Here is a 16,972-nt window from a genome sequence, read left to right on the forward strand (position 1 = left end):
GGAATTATGGGTCAGTACCACAGGCCCTGCCCCCCCCCCCCCCATACACTGGCATTATGGGTCAGTACCACAGGCCCCCCCCCCCCCCCCCCCCATACACTGGAATTATGGGTCAGTACCACAGGCCCTGCCCCCCCCAATACACTGGAATTATGGGTCAGTACCACAGGCCCTGCCCCCCCCCATACACTGGAATTATGGGTCAGTACCACAGGCCCTGCCCCCCCCAATACACTGGAATTATGGGTCAGTACCACAGGCCCTGCCCCCCCCCATACACTGGAATTATGGGTCAGTACCACAGGCCCTGCCCCCCCAATACACTGGAATTATGGGTCAGTACCACAGGCCCTGCCCCACCCCAATACACTGGAATTATGGGTCAGTACCACAGGCCCTGCCCCCCCATACACTGGAATTATGGGTCAGTACCACAGGCCCTGCCCCACCCCAATACACTGGAATTATGGGTCAGTACCACAGGCCCTGCCCCACCCCAATACACTGGAATTATGGGTCAGTACCACAGGCCCTGCCCCCCCAATACACTGGCATTATGGGTCAGTACCACAGGCCCTGCCCCCCCCCCCAATACACTGGAATTATGGGTCAGTACCACAGGCCCTGCCCCCCCAATACACTGGCATTATGGGTCAGTACCACAGGCCCTGCCCCCCCCCAATACACTGGAATTATGGGTCAGTACCACAGGCCCTGCATAAGTATCACCACTCTTTGGATTCATCATTCTGCTGGTTGCCACAGTAACTAGCCCTAGCAACCACCCATCATTTCAAATGTGACATTTCTGCAAAGTCAAAACAAAAAAGCAAATAATGCAAAACCACAAAAAATAAATAAAATGATCTTTCCGGGATAATTCCCACCTCAGCGAGGGGCTTATTTACTAGCAGAGGTGCTATTGCACCGGTGTAGTTACCCATAGCAACCAACCAGATCTCTGCTTTCATTATCTAACTTGTAGCAGACTGATCAACTGGCGGCTGACTTGTTGCTACGGGCAACTGGACCTGTGCAATTGGGCACCTATGTTATTGCAAATCAGCAGCTAAAAGTTAACTTTCCCTTTAGTCACCCACTGGGGCAAATAGATCAATGACTTTGTTCCCGTTCTTTCAGCACCTACTGGGGGGGGGGGTGTGTAGGCAAGTACAGTGTGCAATGGGGGTCAGTGCCGCTACGTAGCCGACCAATAGACAACCGGCTCTGTGCTTGGTACTACCCTCCCTTGGGGCATGAGTGCCAGGGATTTTGTCCTGCCCTGCACTGGGGCAAGTAGACAATGGCTTTTGTGCTGGTCTCCGAAGGGAGTATCCCTAAGACTCACAGTTCATGGGGAATGGGCAATAACCCAAGGGGCAATAACCCCAGAGAGTGGGGCAGGAGTTTAGTAAATGTCATGTTGCTATATAGAACGTTGGTCTCCAAAAGGGGAGGAGTTAAAATGTAGGCCGTCCCACAGGAAGCATTTAAATAAGGTGGCACTTGGGGGGCTATTTCTTTATCAAGTTTCCCAATAGTTTAGGAATAATTTTCCCGGCTTTCTTATCGTCGTTGTCGTCGGCGTGGCTGGGCTGCTCGTCCTTCTTGCAGAACACCTCAAACCTACTGTAGACGCGTTTCTCTTTACGGATGCTCTCCATGCGCTTCAGCAGGATGTCTCGGTCCTCGGGCGAGCTCGGCGACGGCCTGGAGAAGCGGCTTCGGCTGAGGAAGCTCCCAGTCCTGGTTATGGCCGCCGCGTCTGTACTGGCGGTTCCCTCGGTTTTGCTTTCAGGCTTGGAAGTTGCGGGGTCTGGATCCCCGGTGGCTTGGATCTGCTGCGCCTGTTTCACCATCTCGGCCCGGTTCTTCTGACTGTTGGCGGAAATCTGCTCCAGAATAACCTTGGTGTCATCACGGAGATTACTGCTGAAGATGACATTGGATGTTGAAGCCGACAGTCGGCTCTGAGAAATAGAGGAGGTCTTGGGAGGAGACACGGATAAGGATTTGGCTGACTTCTCCTCCATGTCTGTGCTCGCCGCCACCTCCTGACTGTCAGATTTGGAGAGGCGCCTGAGGGTGCTGTGCTGCTTCTCCGCCTTGGCGTTATCTGAAGCGAGGTCTTCCTCTGCCTTCTTCTCTGCCTTTGACTGCAGAAACTGTTTCAGCCTCATAGAACCTTTGCGGAAGAAGTTCTGGTCTGTTTTGGCCAGGTCCTCCTCCGATTTATTTAAGGAGCTGGAAGGAGTTGGGTTCTGGGACATACTTTCCAGGGCACTCCCAAAATGGAAAGCAGAATTGGGTCTGGTTGGTAAGTTCTCTGAAGACTGGGTCGCCTCTGTGACTTCTGTTATGGTAGGTCCGCTTTCCTTACTGTCGGGGGGAGCAGGGGAGATGTTCCCGATGGTTTGGATGGTGGAAGATGTCTGTTCAACTTTACTCATGGACATGACCTGTTGGTCTCGGTTTAACAGGCCTTCCAGCTTAGACGTGACCACAGATTTGTAGTGGGACTCTTGTTGCATGTGGCTTATGGAGCTCTGTTTATGGACCTCAGAGAGTTCTGGTACTGTAGGTCCACTTTCAGAAGGAGCAGCTGAGATGTTCCCTATGGTTTGGATACTTGAAGTCATCTGTTCGACCTTACTCATGGAAAGGGTTGTCTGGTGTTTACCTAAAAGGCTTTCTAAGTGGGAAGAGGCTACAGATCTGTACTGGGACTCCTGCTGCACGTGGCTCATAGAGCCTTTGGTATCAACAGTAGATTCTACTGCCTTATAGGCCACCTCTTCTGCACTCACGCTCTGGCCATCTTCTGACTCCTCGTGGATGGTTCTGGAAGCTGCCTTGGCTTGGGTCACAGTGGTGCTATTGGCGTCCTTGTTAATCCCTCTGTATTTCTGAAGGATCTCAGCCACTTTGGATGTTGTCCTCCCAGTTTCATTTTCACTGACCAACTCGCTGGTACTTTGTTCTTTCTGCATCTCCTGTACGGACTCTGCCGTTGAAGTGTGCTGCTCCAATTTGGAACTGCTGAAGATGAGAGAGGACCTCAGACGAGAGCCCCTCTGGATAAGTGGGTTGGTCCTAGTTCTAAACGAATCGTGTCTAGACAACAGTCCTTCTTCCTTCTCTTTCTCTGCAGGGGGGTTTTCCTTGGCCTTTTCTACCGACAGGTCCCCCGTAGACCCAAAAGTTTTGTATGGCGGAATTGGGTCAACAGAGTATCTTGATAGAATCTCATTTGCAGTTGGTTTTCGCTCAAGTGGCATAGGCACATCGGTGCCGGCAACATTGGGCTTGAAAGGCGGGATTGGATCGAGCGAGTACTTCACGAGACTCTCATTACCCGCTCTTTCTAAATGCATCGGAACATCTTGAGAAGGAACGTTGGGTCTGTGCAGCTGAACTGGATCCATGGAGAACTTCATGGGATTCTCATTTGCTCTGTCATAAGGCAGATCGTGTGGCGCTGTGCCGGGATGGTACGGGGGCACTGGGTCCATGGAGTATTTGAAGAGAGTGTCACTAGCTGGCACTGCCCTTTCCACAGGTACCAAAGCATCATCGTATAGTTCTGGATCTAAAGGAATGGGCAGGCCCTCTTCATCCTGGTCTGACTGGATGCCGCTCAGATAGGAGGAGATCCTCCAGCTCCGCAAGCCTTGCTTGTTTTCCTGCGGCTTTTTATCGGCATCTTGGTCATGGAAAAAATACTTTGGCTCCATCCCCTGTTTCTGTGTGGGGGAGATCTGGCACATGAACTTCTGCCTTCCCAGAGATCTTTGGCCAAACCGTCCCTCCCCACCAATCACCATCTGGTCCGACCCATGCCTCACTTCCCGAGATGAATTGGAAGGGTTATAACCAGGCCTCATGGGAGGTCCGTCAAGTGCAAAGTGACCTTCTCCTGGCAAGCCCTTGGTCGGGTAGCGGGAGTCAAACTCATCCATCTCTTGCAAACCCTGCCGACCGCCCCTGATCTTCTCAAACAGCCCCTGAGGCCGGGCAGTGCCAAGGGGGCTCTGGAACTGCATGAACTGACTTTTCTGCACTTGGCTTGACTGGAGTCTGTACTCGTCGTTGTTGTTCATGAACATTTGCCGGCTGTACTGCCTGGAGGAGGTGTAGTTCTCAAACGTTCCTTCTGCAAAGCTGTGTCTCTTAAAGGCCTCCATTGCCTCCAGCTGCTTGTTCTGCACAAAGGACATCTGCATTTTGTCCATTGGGTCCCCAAGGTTCTTGCCGTACATACGCATGCCCCCCGGGTCCATGGTCTGCCGTATCATGTCTTCCCTTCTGAAGGGCTGGAAGTAATGTCGATCCGGGTCGACGCCATAGGAAGGAAACTGCTGGGATGGATTCTCTTCTCTAGGAAACATGAAGTGAAGCTTCCGGTCAAACATGGGCCGGGGTCCAGCAAAAGGCACCATCCCCATGTACGACTTGTCCATCTTTGCCAGGGCACTTTCTGAAGGAATTAGGGGGTCCGACTGGGCAAACAGGATCCGAAACTCTTCGTCAAAGCTGGAGACCAGCTCCCCTTGGAAGATGTGGGCGATGCTGCGATGGATCTTCTCAAAAGACCACATGAAGCTGTAGGAAGCAGAAGAAACCTTTCAGGCAAAGTCAAAATGAACATATGGGAAAATCTGTGGGGCTAATATGTGGGTATCAGACAATCCCATAGACTGGGCAAAGCTGGGCCACACAGGGAGATATAGGGGGGCTAATGTGTGGGTATCAGACAATCCCATAGACTGGGCAAAGCTGGGCCACACAGGGAGATATAGGGGGGCTAATGTGTGGGTATCAGACAATCCCATAGACTGGGCAAAGCTGGGCCACACAGGGAGATATAGGGGGGCTAATGTGTGGGTATCAGACAATCCCATAGACTGGGCAAAGCTGGGCCACACAGAGAGATATGGGGGGGCTAATGTGTGGGTATCAGACAATCCCATAGACTGGGCCACACAGGGAGATATGGGGGGGCTACAGAGGGTATCAGACAATCCCATAGACTGGGCCACACAGGGAGATATGGGGGGGCTACAGAGGGTATGTGGGGCTACAACTCCCGACAGGAGGCCAACGAGATCTTGCGGTGTATTAATTGGGGTATTAATGTGACCACCTTGTGTTGCGCATTAGATCTCCTATTCAGATTAGGATAAGCCCATTGGCCCAAAATTATGCACCTCCCCCTCCATAATAAATTCCCAATTGCCCCTCCGCTCCCCCTACCTGTAAGTGCCACTCAGCACCATGGTGCAGTCGACCAGCAGAAACTTCTCCTGGAGATTCCCCTTGAAGGTGGATCCCTTCCTGCAGAAGTAGGTGGGGCCCGAGACTGTCCGTACCCTGAGGAACTGAATGAGACAGCCTGGTCAGCAGTTTCCTATGCACTCTATGTGACAGTTACACAGCGCTGGAAACTGGAGGTGACACCAGAGGGGCACGAGACCACCTGCCCTGTAACAATTGCCCAGGCAGGGGCAAAGCTTGATTTTATAGAGCAATGTTTGTGATGTGGCTCCATGTTAGGGCCACGCATCAGGGGCAATAAAACAATTTCTAGAGGGAGGTACTGGGATGTACTGGGATGTACTGGGATGCACTGGGACGTACTGGGATGCACTGGGATGTACTGGGATGTACTGGGGTGTACTGGGATGCACTGGGATGTACTGGGGTGTACTGGGAAGTACTGGGGTGTACTGGGATGCACTGGGATGTACTGGGGTGTACTGGGAAGTACTGGGAGATACTGGGATGTACTGGGACATACTGGGAAGTACTGAGAGATACTGGGAGATACTGGGATGTACTGGGATGCACTGGGGTGTACTGGGATGTACTGGGGTGTACTGGGGTGTACTGGGGTGTACTGGGATGTACTGGGGTGTACTGGGATGTACTGGGATGCACTGGGACGCACTGAGACGTACTGGGATGCACTGGGACGCACTGGGACGTACTGGGAGGTACTGGGACGTACTGGGACGTACTGGGACGTACTGGGACGTACTGAGACATACTGGGATGCACTGGGACGTACTGGGATGCACTGGGACGTACTGGGATGCACTGGGGTGTACTGGGATGTACTGGGAGGTACTGGGGTGTACTGGGATGTACTGGGACGTACTGGGATGTACTGGGATGCACTGGGACGTACTGGGATGTACTGGGACGCACTGGGACGCACTGGGATGTACTGGGATGTACTGGGATGCACTGGGACGTACTGGGAGGTACTGGGATGTACTGAGACGTACTGGGACGTACTGGGATGTACTGGGACGTACTGGGGTGTACTGGGACATACTGGGAAGTACTGGGGTGTACTGGGACATACTGGGATGTACTGGGAGGTACTGTGACGTACTGGGAAGTACTGGGGTGTACTGGGACATACTGGGATGTACTGGGACATACTGGGAAGTACTGGGACATACTGGGAAGTACTGGGACGTACTGGGGTGTACTGGGACATACTGGGGTGTACTGGGATGTACTGGGAGGTACTGGGGTGTACTGGGACATACTGGGATGTACTGGGACGTACTGGGGTATACTGGGACATACTGGGATGTACTGGGACTTACTGGGACATACTGGGATGTACTGGGATGCACTGGGATGTACTGGGATGTACTGGGATGCACTGGGATGTACTGGGATGCACTGGGAGGTACTGGGATGCACTGGGATGTACTGGGATGCACTGGGACGTACTGGGACGTACTGGGAGGTACTGGGACGTACTGGGGTGTACTGGGATGCACTGGGACGTACTGGGAAGTACTGGGGTGTACTGGGACGTACTGGGATGCACTGGGACATACTGGGATGTACTGGGATGCACTGGGACATACTGGGATGCACTGGGACGTACTGGGATGTACTAGGAGGTACTGGGACGTACTGGGATGCACTGGGACATACTGGGATGTACTGGGATGTACTGGGATGCACTGGGACATACTGGGATGTACTAGGAGGTACTGGGATGTACTGGGATGCACTAGGACGTACTAGGAGGTACTGGGACGTACTGGGATGCACTGGGACATACTGGGATGTACTGGGGTGTACTGGGATGTACTGGGATGTACTGGGAAGTACTGGGACATACTGGGAAGTACTGGGGCATACTGGGAAGTACTGGGGTGTACTGGGATGCACTGGGACATACTGGGAAGTACTGGGGTGTACTGGGATGCACTGGGACGTACTGAGATGTACTGGGACATACTGGGAAGTACTGGGACATACTGGGATGTACTGGGATGCACTGGGATGTACTGGGAAGTACTGGGACATACTGGGAAGTACTGGGACATACTGGGAAGTACTGGGACGTACTGGGATGCACTGGGACATACTGGGATGTACTGGGGTGTACTGGGATGTACTGGGGTGTACTGGGATGCACTGGGACGTACTGGGGTGTACTGGGGTGTACTGGGACGTACTGGGAAGTACTGGGGCATACTGGGAAGTACTGGGGTGTACTGGGATGCACTGGGACATACTGGGAAGTACTGGGGTGTACTGGGATGCACTGGGACGTACTGAGATGTACTGGGACATACTGGGAAGTACTGGGACGTACTGGGACATACTGGGAAGTACTGGGACATACTGGGAAGTACTGGGACATACTGGGAAGTACTGGGGTGTACTGGGATGCACTGGGACGTACTGAGATGTACTGGGACGTACTGGGAAGTACTGGGACATACTGGGATGTACTGGGACGTACTGGGACATACTGGGAAGTACTGGGACATACTGGGAAGTACTGGGACATACTGGGAAGTACTGGGACGTACTGGGATGCACTGGGACATACTGGGGTGTACTGGGATGTACTGGGATGTACTGGGGTGTACTGGGATGCACTGGGACGTACTGGGGTGTACTGGGAAGTACTGGGATGCAATGGGACGTACTGGGAAGTACTGAGACATACTGGGATGTACTGGGGTGTACTGGGACGTACTGGGATGTACTGGGATGCACTGGGACATACTGGGAAGTACTGGGACGTACTGGGAAGTACTGGGGTGTACTGGGACATACTGGGAAGTACTGGGAAGTACTGGGGTGTACTGGGACATACTGGGATGTACTGGGGTGTACTGGGGTGTACTGGGACGTACTGGGATGTACTGGGAGGTACTGTGAAGTACTGGGGTGTACTGGGACATACTGGGATGTACTGGGACATACTGGGAAGTACTGGGACGTACTGGGGTGTACTGGGACATACTGGGGTGTACTGGGATGTACTGGGAGGTACTGGGGTGTACTGGGACATACTGGGATGTACTGGGACGTACTGGGGTGCACTGGGATGTACTGGGATGCACTGGGATGTACTGGGATGTACTGGGATGCACTGGGATGTACTGGGATGCACTGGGATGTACTGGGAGGTACTGGGATGCACTGGGATGTACTGGGACGTACTGGGAGGTACTGGGATGCACTGGGACGTACTGGGGTGTACTGGGATGCACTGGGACGTACTGGGAAGTACTGGGGTGTACTGGGACGTACTGGGATGCACTGGGACATACTGGGATGTACTGGGATGCACTGGGACATACTGGGATGTACTGGGATGCACTGGGACGTACTGGGATGTACTAGGAGGTACTGGGATGTACTGGGATGCACTGGGACATACTGGGATGTACTGGGATGTACTGGGATGCACTGGGACATACTGGGATGTACTAGGAGGTACTGGGATGTACTGGGATGCACTGGGACATACTGGGATGTACTGGGGTGTACTGGGATGTACTGGGATGTACTGGGAAGTACTGGGACATACTGGGAAGTACTGGGGCATACTGGGAAGTACTGGGGCGTACTGGGATGCACTGGGACATACTGGGAAGTACTGGGGTGTACTGGGATGCACTGGGACGTACTGAGATGTACTGGGACATACTGGGAAGTACTGGGACATACTGGGATGTACTGGGATGCACTGGGATGTACTGGGAAGTACTGGGACATACTGGGAAGTACTGGGACGTACTGGGATGCACTGGGACATACTGGGATGTACTGGGGTGTACTGGGATGTACTGGGGTGTACTGGGATGCACTGGGACATACTGGGGTGTACTGGGGTGTACTGGGATGCACTGGGACGTACTGGGAAGTACTGGGGCATACTGGGAAGTACTGGGGTGTACTGGGATGCACTGGGACATACTGGGAAGTACTGGGGTGTACTGGGATGCACTGGGACGTACTGAGATGTACTGGGACATACTGGGAAGTACTGGGACATACTGGGATGTACTGGGACATACTGGGAAGTACTGGGGTGTACTGGGATGCACTGGGACGTACTGAGATGTACTGGGACGTACTGGGAAGTACTGGGACATACTGGGAAGTACTGGGACATACTGGGAAGTACTGGGACATACTGGGAAGTACTGGGACGTACTGGGATGCACTGGGACATACTGGGGTGTACTGGGATGTACTGGGATGTACTGGGATGTACTGGGGTGTACTGGGATGCACTGGGACGTACTGGGGTGTACTGGGGTGTACTGGGAAGTACTGGGATGCAATGGGACATACTGGGAAGTACTGAGACATACTGGGATGTACTGGGGTGTACTGGGACGTACTGGGATGTACTGGGATGCACTGGGACATACTGGGAAGTACTGGGACATACTGGGAAGTACTGGAACGTACTGGGATGCACTGGGACATACTGGGAAGTACTGGGACATACTGGGATGTACTGGGACATACTGGGAAGTACTGGGGTGTACTGGGATGCACTGGGATGTACTGGGAAGTACTGGGGTGTACTGGGATGCACTGGGACGTACTGGGGTGTACTGGGATGCACTGGGAAGTACTGGGACATACTGGGATGCACTGGGACGTACTGGGATGTACTGGGACATACTGGGATGTACTGGGACGTACTGGGATGTACTGGGACATACTGGGAGGTACTGGGATGTACTGGGACATACTGGGAGGTACTGGGAGGTACTGGGATGTACTGGGATGCACTGGGACGCACTGGGATGTACTGGGACATACTGGGACGCACTGGGACGCACTGGGACGTACTGGGATGCACTGGGATGCACTGGGACGTACTGGGATGTACTGGGACATACTGGGACGCACTGGGACGCACTGGGACGTACTGGGATGCACTGGGACGTACTGGGACGTACTGGGAGGTACTGGGGCGTACTGGGATGTACTGGGATGCACTGGGGTGTACTGGGATGTACTGGGATGCACTGGGGTGTACTGGGATGTACTGGGATGCACTGGGACGTACTGGGAGGTACTGGGGTGTACTGGGAGGTACTGGGGTGTACTGGGGTGTACTGGGAGGTACTGGGGTGTACTGGGATGTACTGGGATGCACTGGGAGGTACTGGGATGCACTGGGACATACTGGGATGTACTGGGATGTACTGGGAGGTACTGGGATGTACTGGGATGTACTGGGGTGTACTGGGATGTACTGGGATGCACTGGGAGGTACTGGGATGCACTGGGACATACTGGGACGTACTGGGATGCACTGGGATGCACTGGGAGGTACTGGGATGCACTGGGGTGTACTGGGATGCACTGGGAGGTACTGGGATGCACTGGGACGTACTGGGATGCACTGGGACGTACTGGGATGCACTGGGACGTACTGGGATGCACTGGGATGCACTGAGAGGTACTGGGATGCACTGGGACATACTGGGACGTACTGGGATGCACTGGGAGGTACTGGGAATGCTCAGCAGGATTATCAGGGAGCCTCCCAGTTGCAGAGAAACCTACAGAGACATTTGGCTCCGTTTCCCACAAACAGGTCGGAACAGTAACAGACGCGCGGCCCTTGGATGGGAGCCCAGAGGGGTCAGAATTCTGACGGAGCAGCTCAGCACATTAAAGGGAAAGGGCGGGTCCTTATTAACCCTCGCACGCCATGCAGTGTGGGCTCTACTCATGTACACGCTGTGCAACTGTAACTCCCACCCCGAGTAGCTACTACCTCTTGCTGCCAGTCTGGAACATATTTACCCAAGAGGCACTCAATGTTCCGTGCCCGGGGCGGCAGCTTTATGGGGGTGTTTATAGGGTAAGGAAATACACTCCCCCGTGCACAGGAAGCAGAGACAGTCACATGGGTACCAGGAAATACACTCCCCCGTGCACAGGAAGCAGAGACAGTCACATGGGTACCGGGAAATACACTCCCCCGTGCACAGGAAGCAGAGACAGTCACATGGGTACCAGGAAATACACTCCCCCGTGCACAGGAAGCAGAGACAGTCACATGGGTACCAGGAAATACACTCCCCCGTGCACAGGAAGCAGAGACAGTCACATGGGTACCAGGAAATACACTCCCCCGTGCACAGGAAGCAGAGACAGTCACATGGGTACCAGGAAATACACTCCCCCGTGCACAGGAAGCAGAGACAGTCACATGGGTACCGGGAAATACACTCCCCCGTGCACAGGAAGCAGAGACAGTCACATGGGTACCAGGAAATACACTCCCCCGTGCACAGGAAGCAGAGACAGTCACATGGGTACCAGGAAATACACTCCCCCGTGCACAGGAAGCAGAGACAGTCACACGGGTACCGGGAAATACACTCCCCCGTGCAAAGGAAGCAGAGACAGTCACACGGGTACCGGGAAATACACTCCCCCGTGCACAGGAAGCAGAGACAGTCACATGGGTACCGGGAAATACACTTCCCCGTGCACAGGAAGCAGAGACAGTCACATGGGTACCAGGAAATACACTCCCCCGTGCACAGGAAGCAGAGGACAGTCACATGGGTACCGGGAAATACACTTCCCCGTGCACAGGAAGCAGAGACAGTCACATGGGTACCAGGAAATACACTCCCCCGTGCACAGGAAGCAGAGACAGTCACACGGGTACCGGGAAATACACTCCCCCGTGCACAGGAAGCAGAGACAGTCACACGGGTACCAGGAAATACACTCCCCCGTGCACAGGAAGCAGAGACAGTCACATGGGTACCAGGAAATACACTCCCCCGTGCACAGGAAGCAGAGACAGTCACATGGGTACCGGGAAATACACTCCCCCGTGCACAGGAAGCAGAGACAGTCACATGGGTACCAGGAAATACACTCCCCCGTGCACAGGAAGCAGAGACAGTCACACGGGTACCAGGAAATACACTCCCCCGTGCACAGGAAGCAGAGACAGTCACACGGGTACCAGGAAATACTCTCCCCCGTGCACAGGAAGCAGAGACAGTCACACGAGTACCAGGAAATACACTCCCCCGTGCACAGGAAGCAGAGACAGTCACATGGGTACCAGGAAATACACTCCCCCGTGCACAGGAAGCAGAGACAGTCACATGGGTACCAGGAAATACACTCCCCCGTGCAAAGGAAGCAGAGACAGTCACATGGGTACCAGGAAATACACTCCCCCGTGCAAAGGAAGCAGAGACAGTCACACGGGTACCGGGAAATACACTCCCCCATGCACAGGAAGCAGAGACAGTCACATGGGTACCGGGAAATACACTCCCCCGTGCAAAGGAAGCAGAGACAGTCACATGGGTACCAGGAAATACTCTCCCCCGTGCAAAGGAAGCAGAGACAGTCACACGGGTACCAGGAAATACACTCCCCAGTGCAAAGGAAGCAGAGACAGTCACACGGGTACCAGGAAATACACTCCCCCGTGCACAGGAAGCAGAGACAGTCACATGGGTACCGGGAAATACACTCCCCCGTGCACAGGAAGCAGAGACAGTCACATTTATACATATGGGTAGGAGGTGCCATAGTGTTTCCCTTAGACAGTACAGTATGGGGGTACAGCTTATTGTGTGCCCAGAACATTCCCTCTCTGTATATTTGTATTTATACATATGGGTAGGGGGTGCCATAGTGTTTCCCTTAGACAGTACAGTATGGGTGTACAGCTTATTGTGTGCCCAGAACATTCCCTCTCTGTATATTTGTATTTATACATATGGGTAGGGGGTGCCATAGTGTTTCCCTTAGACAGTACAGTATGGGGGTACAGCTTATTGTGTGCCCAGAACATTCCTTCTCTGTATATTTGTATTTATACATATGGGTAGGGGTGCCATAGTGTTTCCCTTAGACAGTACAGTATGGGGGTACAGCTTATTGTGTGCCCAGAACATTCCTTCTCTGTATATTTGTATTTATACATATGGGTAGGGGGTGCCATAGTGTTTCCCTTAGACAGTACAGTATGGGGGTACAGCTTATTGTGTGCCCAGAACATTCCTTCTCTGTATATTTGTATTTATACATATGGGTAGGGGTTGCCATAGTGTTTCCCTTAGACAGTACAGTATGGGGGTACAGCTTATTGTGTGCCCAGAACATTCCTTCTCTGTATATTTGTATTTATACATATGGGTAGGAGGTGCCATAGTGTTTCCCTTAGACAGTACAGTATGGGGGTACAGCTTATTGTGTGCCCAGAACATTCCTTCTCTGTATATTTGTATTTATACATATGGGTAGGGGGTGCCATAGTGTTTCCCTTAGACAGTACAGTATGGGGGTACAGCTTATTGTGTGCCCAGAACATTCCTTCTCTGTATATTTGTATTTATACATATGGGTAGGGGTGCCATAGTGTTTCCCTTAGACAGTACAGTATGGGGGTACAGCTTATTGTGTGCCCAGAACATTCCTTCTCTGTATATTTGTATTTATACATATGGGTAGGGGTGCCATAGTGTTTCCCTTAGACAGTACAGTATGGGGGTACAGCTTATTGTGTGCCCAGAACATTCCTTCTCTGTATATTTGTATTTATACATATGGGTAGGAGGTGCCATAGTGTTTCCCTTAGACAGTACAGTATGGGGGTACAGCTTATTGTGTGCCCAGAACATTCCTTCTCTGTATATTTGTATTTATACATATGGGTAGGGGGTGCCATAGTGTTTCCCTTAGACAGTACAGTATGGGGGTATAGCTTATTGTGTGCCCAGAACATTCCCTCTCTGTATATTTGTATTTATACATATGGGTAGGAGGTGCCATAGTGTTTCCCTTAGACAGTACAGTATGGGGGTACAGCTTATTGTGTGCCCAGAACATTCCCTCTCTGTATATTTGTATTTATACATATGGGTAGGAGGTGCCATAGTGTTTCCCTTAGACAGTACAGTATGGGGGTACAGCTTATTGTGTGCCCAGAACATTCCTTCTCTGTATATTTGTATTTATACATATGGGTAGGGGTTGCCATAGTGTTTCCCTTAGACAGTACAGTATGGGGGTACAGCTTATTGTGTGCCCAGAACATTCCTTCTCTGTATATTTGTATTTATACATATGGGTAGGGGTGCCATAGTGTTTCCCTTAGACAGTACAGTATGGGGGGTACAGCTTATTGTGTGCCCAGAACATTCCTTCTCTGTATATTTGTATTTATACATATGGGTAGGGGTGCCATAGTGTTTCCCTTAGACAGTACAGTATGGGGGTACAGCTTATTGTGTGCCCAGAACATTCCTTCTCTGTATATTTGTATTTATACATATGGGTAGGAGGTGCCATAGTGTTTCCCTTAGACAGTACAGTATGGGGGTACAGCTTATTGTGTGCCCAGAACATTCCCTCTCTGTATATTTGTATTTATACATATGGGTAGGGGGTGCCATAGTGTTTCCCTTAGACAGTACAGTATGGGGGTATAGCTTATTGTGTGCCCAGAACATTCCCTCTCTGTATATTTGTATTTATACATATGGGTAGGAGGTGCCATAGTGTTTCCCTTAGACAGTACAGTATGGGGGTACAGCTTATTGTGTGCCCAGAACATTCCTTCTCTGTATATTTGTATTTATACATATGGGTAGGGGGTGCCATAGTGTTTCCCTCACCTCCACATAGTTGAGATTGACCCGGTATTTGGCGGCCATATCTAGGAAAAGCTGACAGTTCATCTGATCCAGGATGATGTAGACAGGGATGCGCCGATTGGCCGCGTCGAGCAGTTCGCTCAGAATATCCGCATCGGTGAATATGTCCATGACGATCCCAATTACCTGGCAACAAAAGCAGAAAGATTAGTGGCAGTTGCACTGGCCGGGGCTTCCCTGATAGAGCGCGTTGGTCTCAAAGGCCCCAGATCAGACCAAAGGGTTTTCTGGTCAGAGGTTAAATGTCGGGGTACAGTCAGGTACCCCGGGGCAGATTCAGTATATTTACCTGTATGTACAGCCCGAAGGGTTATATATAGCCCCTCCCTCTCATATTGTACAAGGGAACCCCCTATACATTGCCCCTGTGGGGCACTCACCCCCGTACATCAAATCGACAGAAGATTCCAGAATGACATGTAATGACTCGTAGAAGCTTCTGATTGGCCAACTGTTTTTACTATTAAATGGGAGGCACCTGTGGCTGTTTTTAAGCATCTACCATAGAAAATCTGTATATACCCCGGCGGGCAGCACATACAGGTATATACCCCGGCGGGCAGCACATACAGGTATATACCCCGGCGGGCAGCACATACAGGTATATACCCCGGCGGGCAGCACATACAGGTATATACCCCGGCGGGCAGCACATACAGGTATATACCCCGGCGGGCAGCACATACAGGTATATACCCCGGCGGGCAGCACATACAGGTATATACCCCGGCGGGCAGCACATACAGGTATATACCCCGGCGGGCAGCACATACAGGTATATACCCCGGCGGGCAGCACATACAGGTATATACCCCGGCGGGCAGCACATACAGGTATATACCCCGGCGGGCAGCACATACAGGTATATACCCCGGCGGGCAGCACATACAGGTATATACCCACCGGCCGCCGGCCAGCACATACAGGTATATACCCCGCCGGCCAGCACATACAGGTATATACCCCGCCGGGCAGCACATACAGGTATATACCCCGCCGGCCAGCACATACAGGTATATACCCCGCCGGGGAGCACATACAGGTATATACCCCGGCGGGCAGCACATACAGGTATATACCCCGGCGGGCAGCACATACAGGTATATACCCCGCCGGGCAGCACATACAGGTATATACCCCGCCGGGCAGCACATACAGGTATATACCCCGCCGGGCAGCACATACAGGTATATACCCCCCTGAGCAGCACATACAGGTATATACCCCGACAGGTGATAACACAGAATGATTTACCTGCTTTAACCCCTTACCTGCTGGGCGGATCTGATCATCCTTCGCACCTCCTCTTTAATGGTTGGGTTGTCGGGGGGCGGGGGGTGCATTAAGGTGGTCACTTCCGTTCCCTGGAAGCCGTAGATCGTGGGCCAGCCAAGATCCAGTTCTGGGGCCGCCGTGTCCGAGTCCATTGGCCAGTAAGTCCCCGAGGAGCCGTCGGCATCCTCCTGCGAGCCATACACGCTGTCGGGGTACGGGTTCTCCTGGCCGCTCTCGGGGGGTCTCTGCAAACTCCTGCTGATATGTTCCACCTCGTTGGGGCACAGGAAGTCGGGGGCCCCCTCCTCCATAAGGAACTGCTCGTAGGCCTCGGGGCCATTCTCCGCCAGCGCATCGATGGCGATACGGTAATACTCCTTATAGTGCGGCGGCAGGTAATTGGGGTCCAGGGGATTCTCCCCCTGCGAGGAGCTCTGGGAGCGACGGGCCATCGGGCTGCACCACAGGGGGGCGAGAGGCGGGACCTGCCAGGAAACAGAGTGTTAGCCTTTGGGCCCAAACATATTACATACATGCGCAGCTACACGGGAACATCATATGAACTCGCTTTCTCCAACGTGAAACTTTAAATGTTATCTAGTTGCTAAGGACAATGCCCCCAGCAACCAGAAATCCAAAGGATCGATCAGCCATAACATATTGCTTTCCTGCCGCGCGGTCCCTTCCATCTGCCATACTGG

General features: G+C 52.6%; 1 protein-coding gene across 5 annotated transcripts in view; it reads right to left on the reverse strand.

Moving 5' to 3' along the window:
- Positions 1–849: 849 nt before the first annotated feature.
- fam83h (family with sequence similarity 83 member H) overlaps positions 850–16,972 on the reverse strand; it is a 45,628-nt gene continuing 29,505 nt past the window's right edge. For all 5 annotated transcript variants that reach the window (XM_031903482.1, XM_031903485.1, XM_031903486.1 and 2 more), the window contains exons 2-5: positions 16,268–16,756; positions 14,958–15,122; positions 5,254–5,378; positions 850–4,602 (exon numbers count right to left, since the gene is read on the reverse strand). In XM_031903482.1, coding sequence (XP_031759342.1) covers positions 1,515–4,602; positions 5,254–5,378; positions 14,958–15,122; positions 16,268–16,723 — 3,834 coding nt within the window. In that variant the 5' untranslated portion in view covers positions 16,724–16,756 and the 3' untranslated portion in view covers positions 850–1,514. The remainder of the gene's footprint in view (positions 4,603–5,253; positions 5,379–14,957; positions 15,123–16,267; positions 16,757–16,972) is intronic.

Source organism: Xenopus tropicalis, chromosome 6 (assembly GCF_000004195.4).
Source record: "Xenopus tropicalis strain Nigerian chromosome 6, UCB_Xtro_10.0, whole genome shotgun sequence".
Classification (NCBI taxonomy): domain Eukaryota; kingdom Metazoa; phylum Chordata; class Amphibia; order Anura; family Pipidae; genus Xenopus; species Xenopus tropicalis.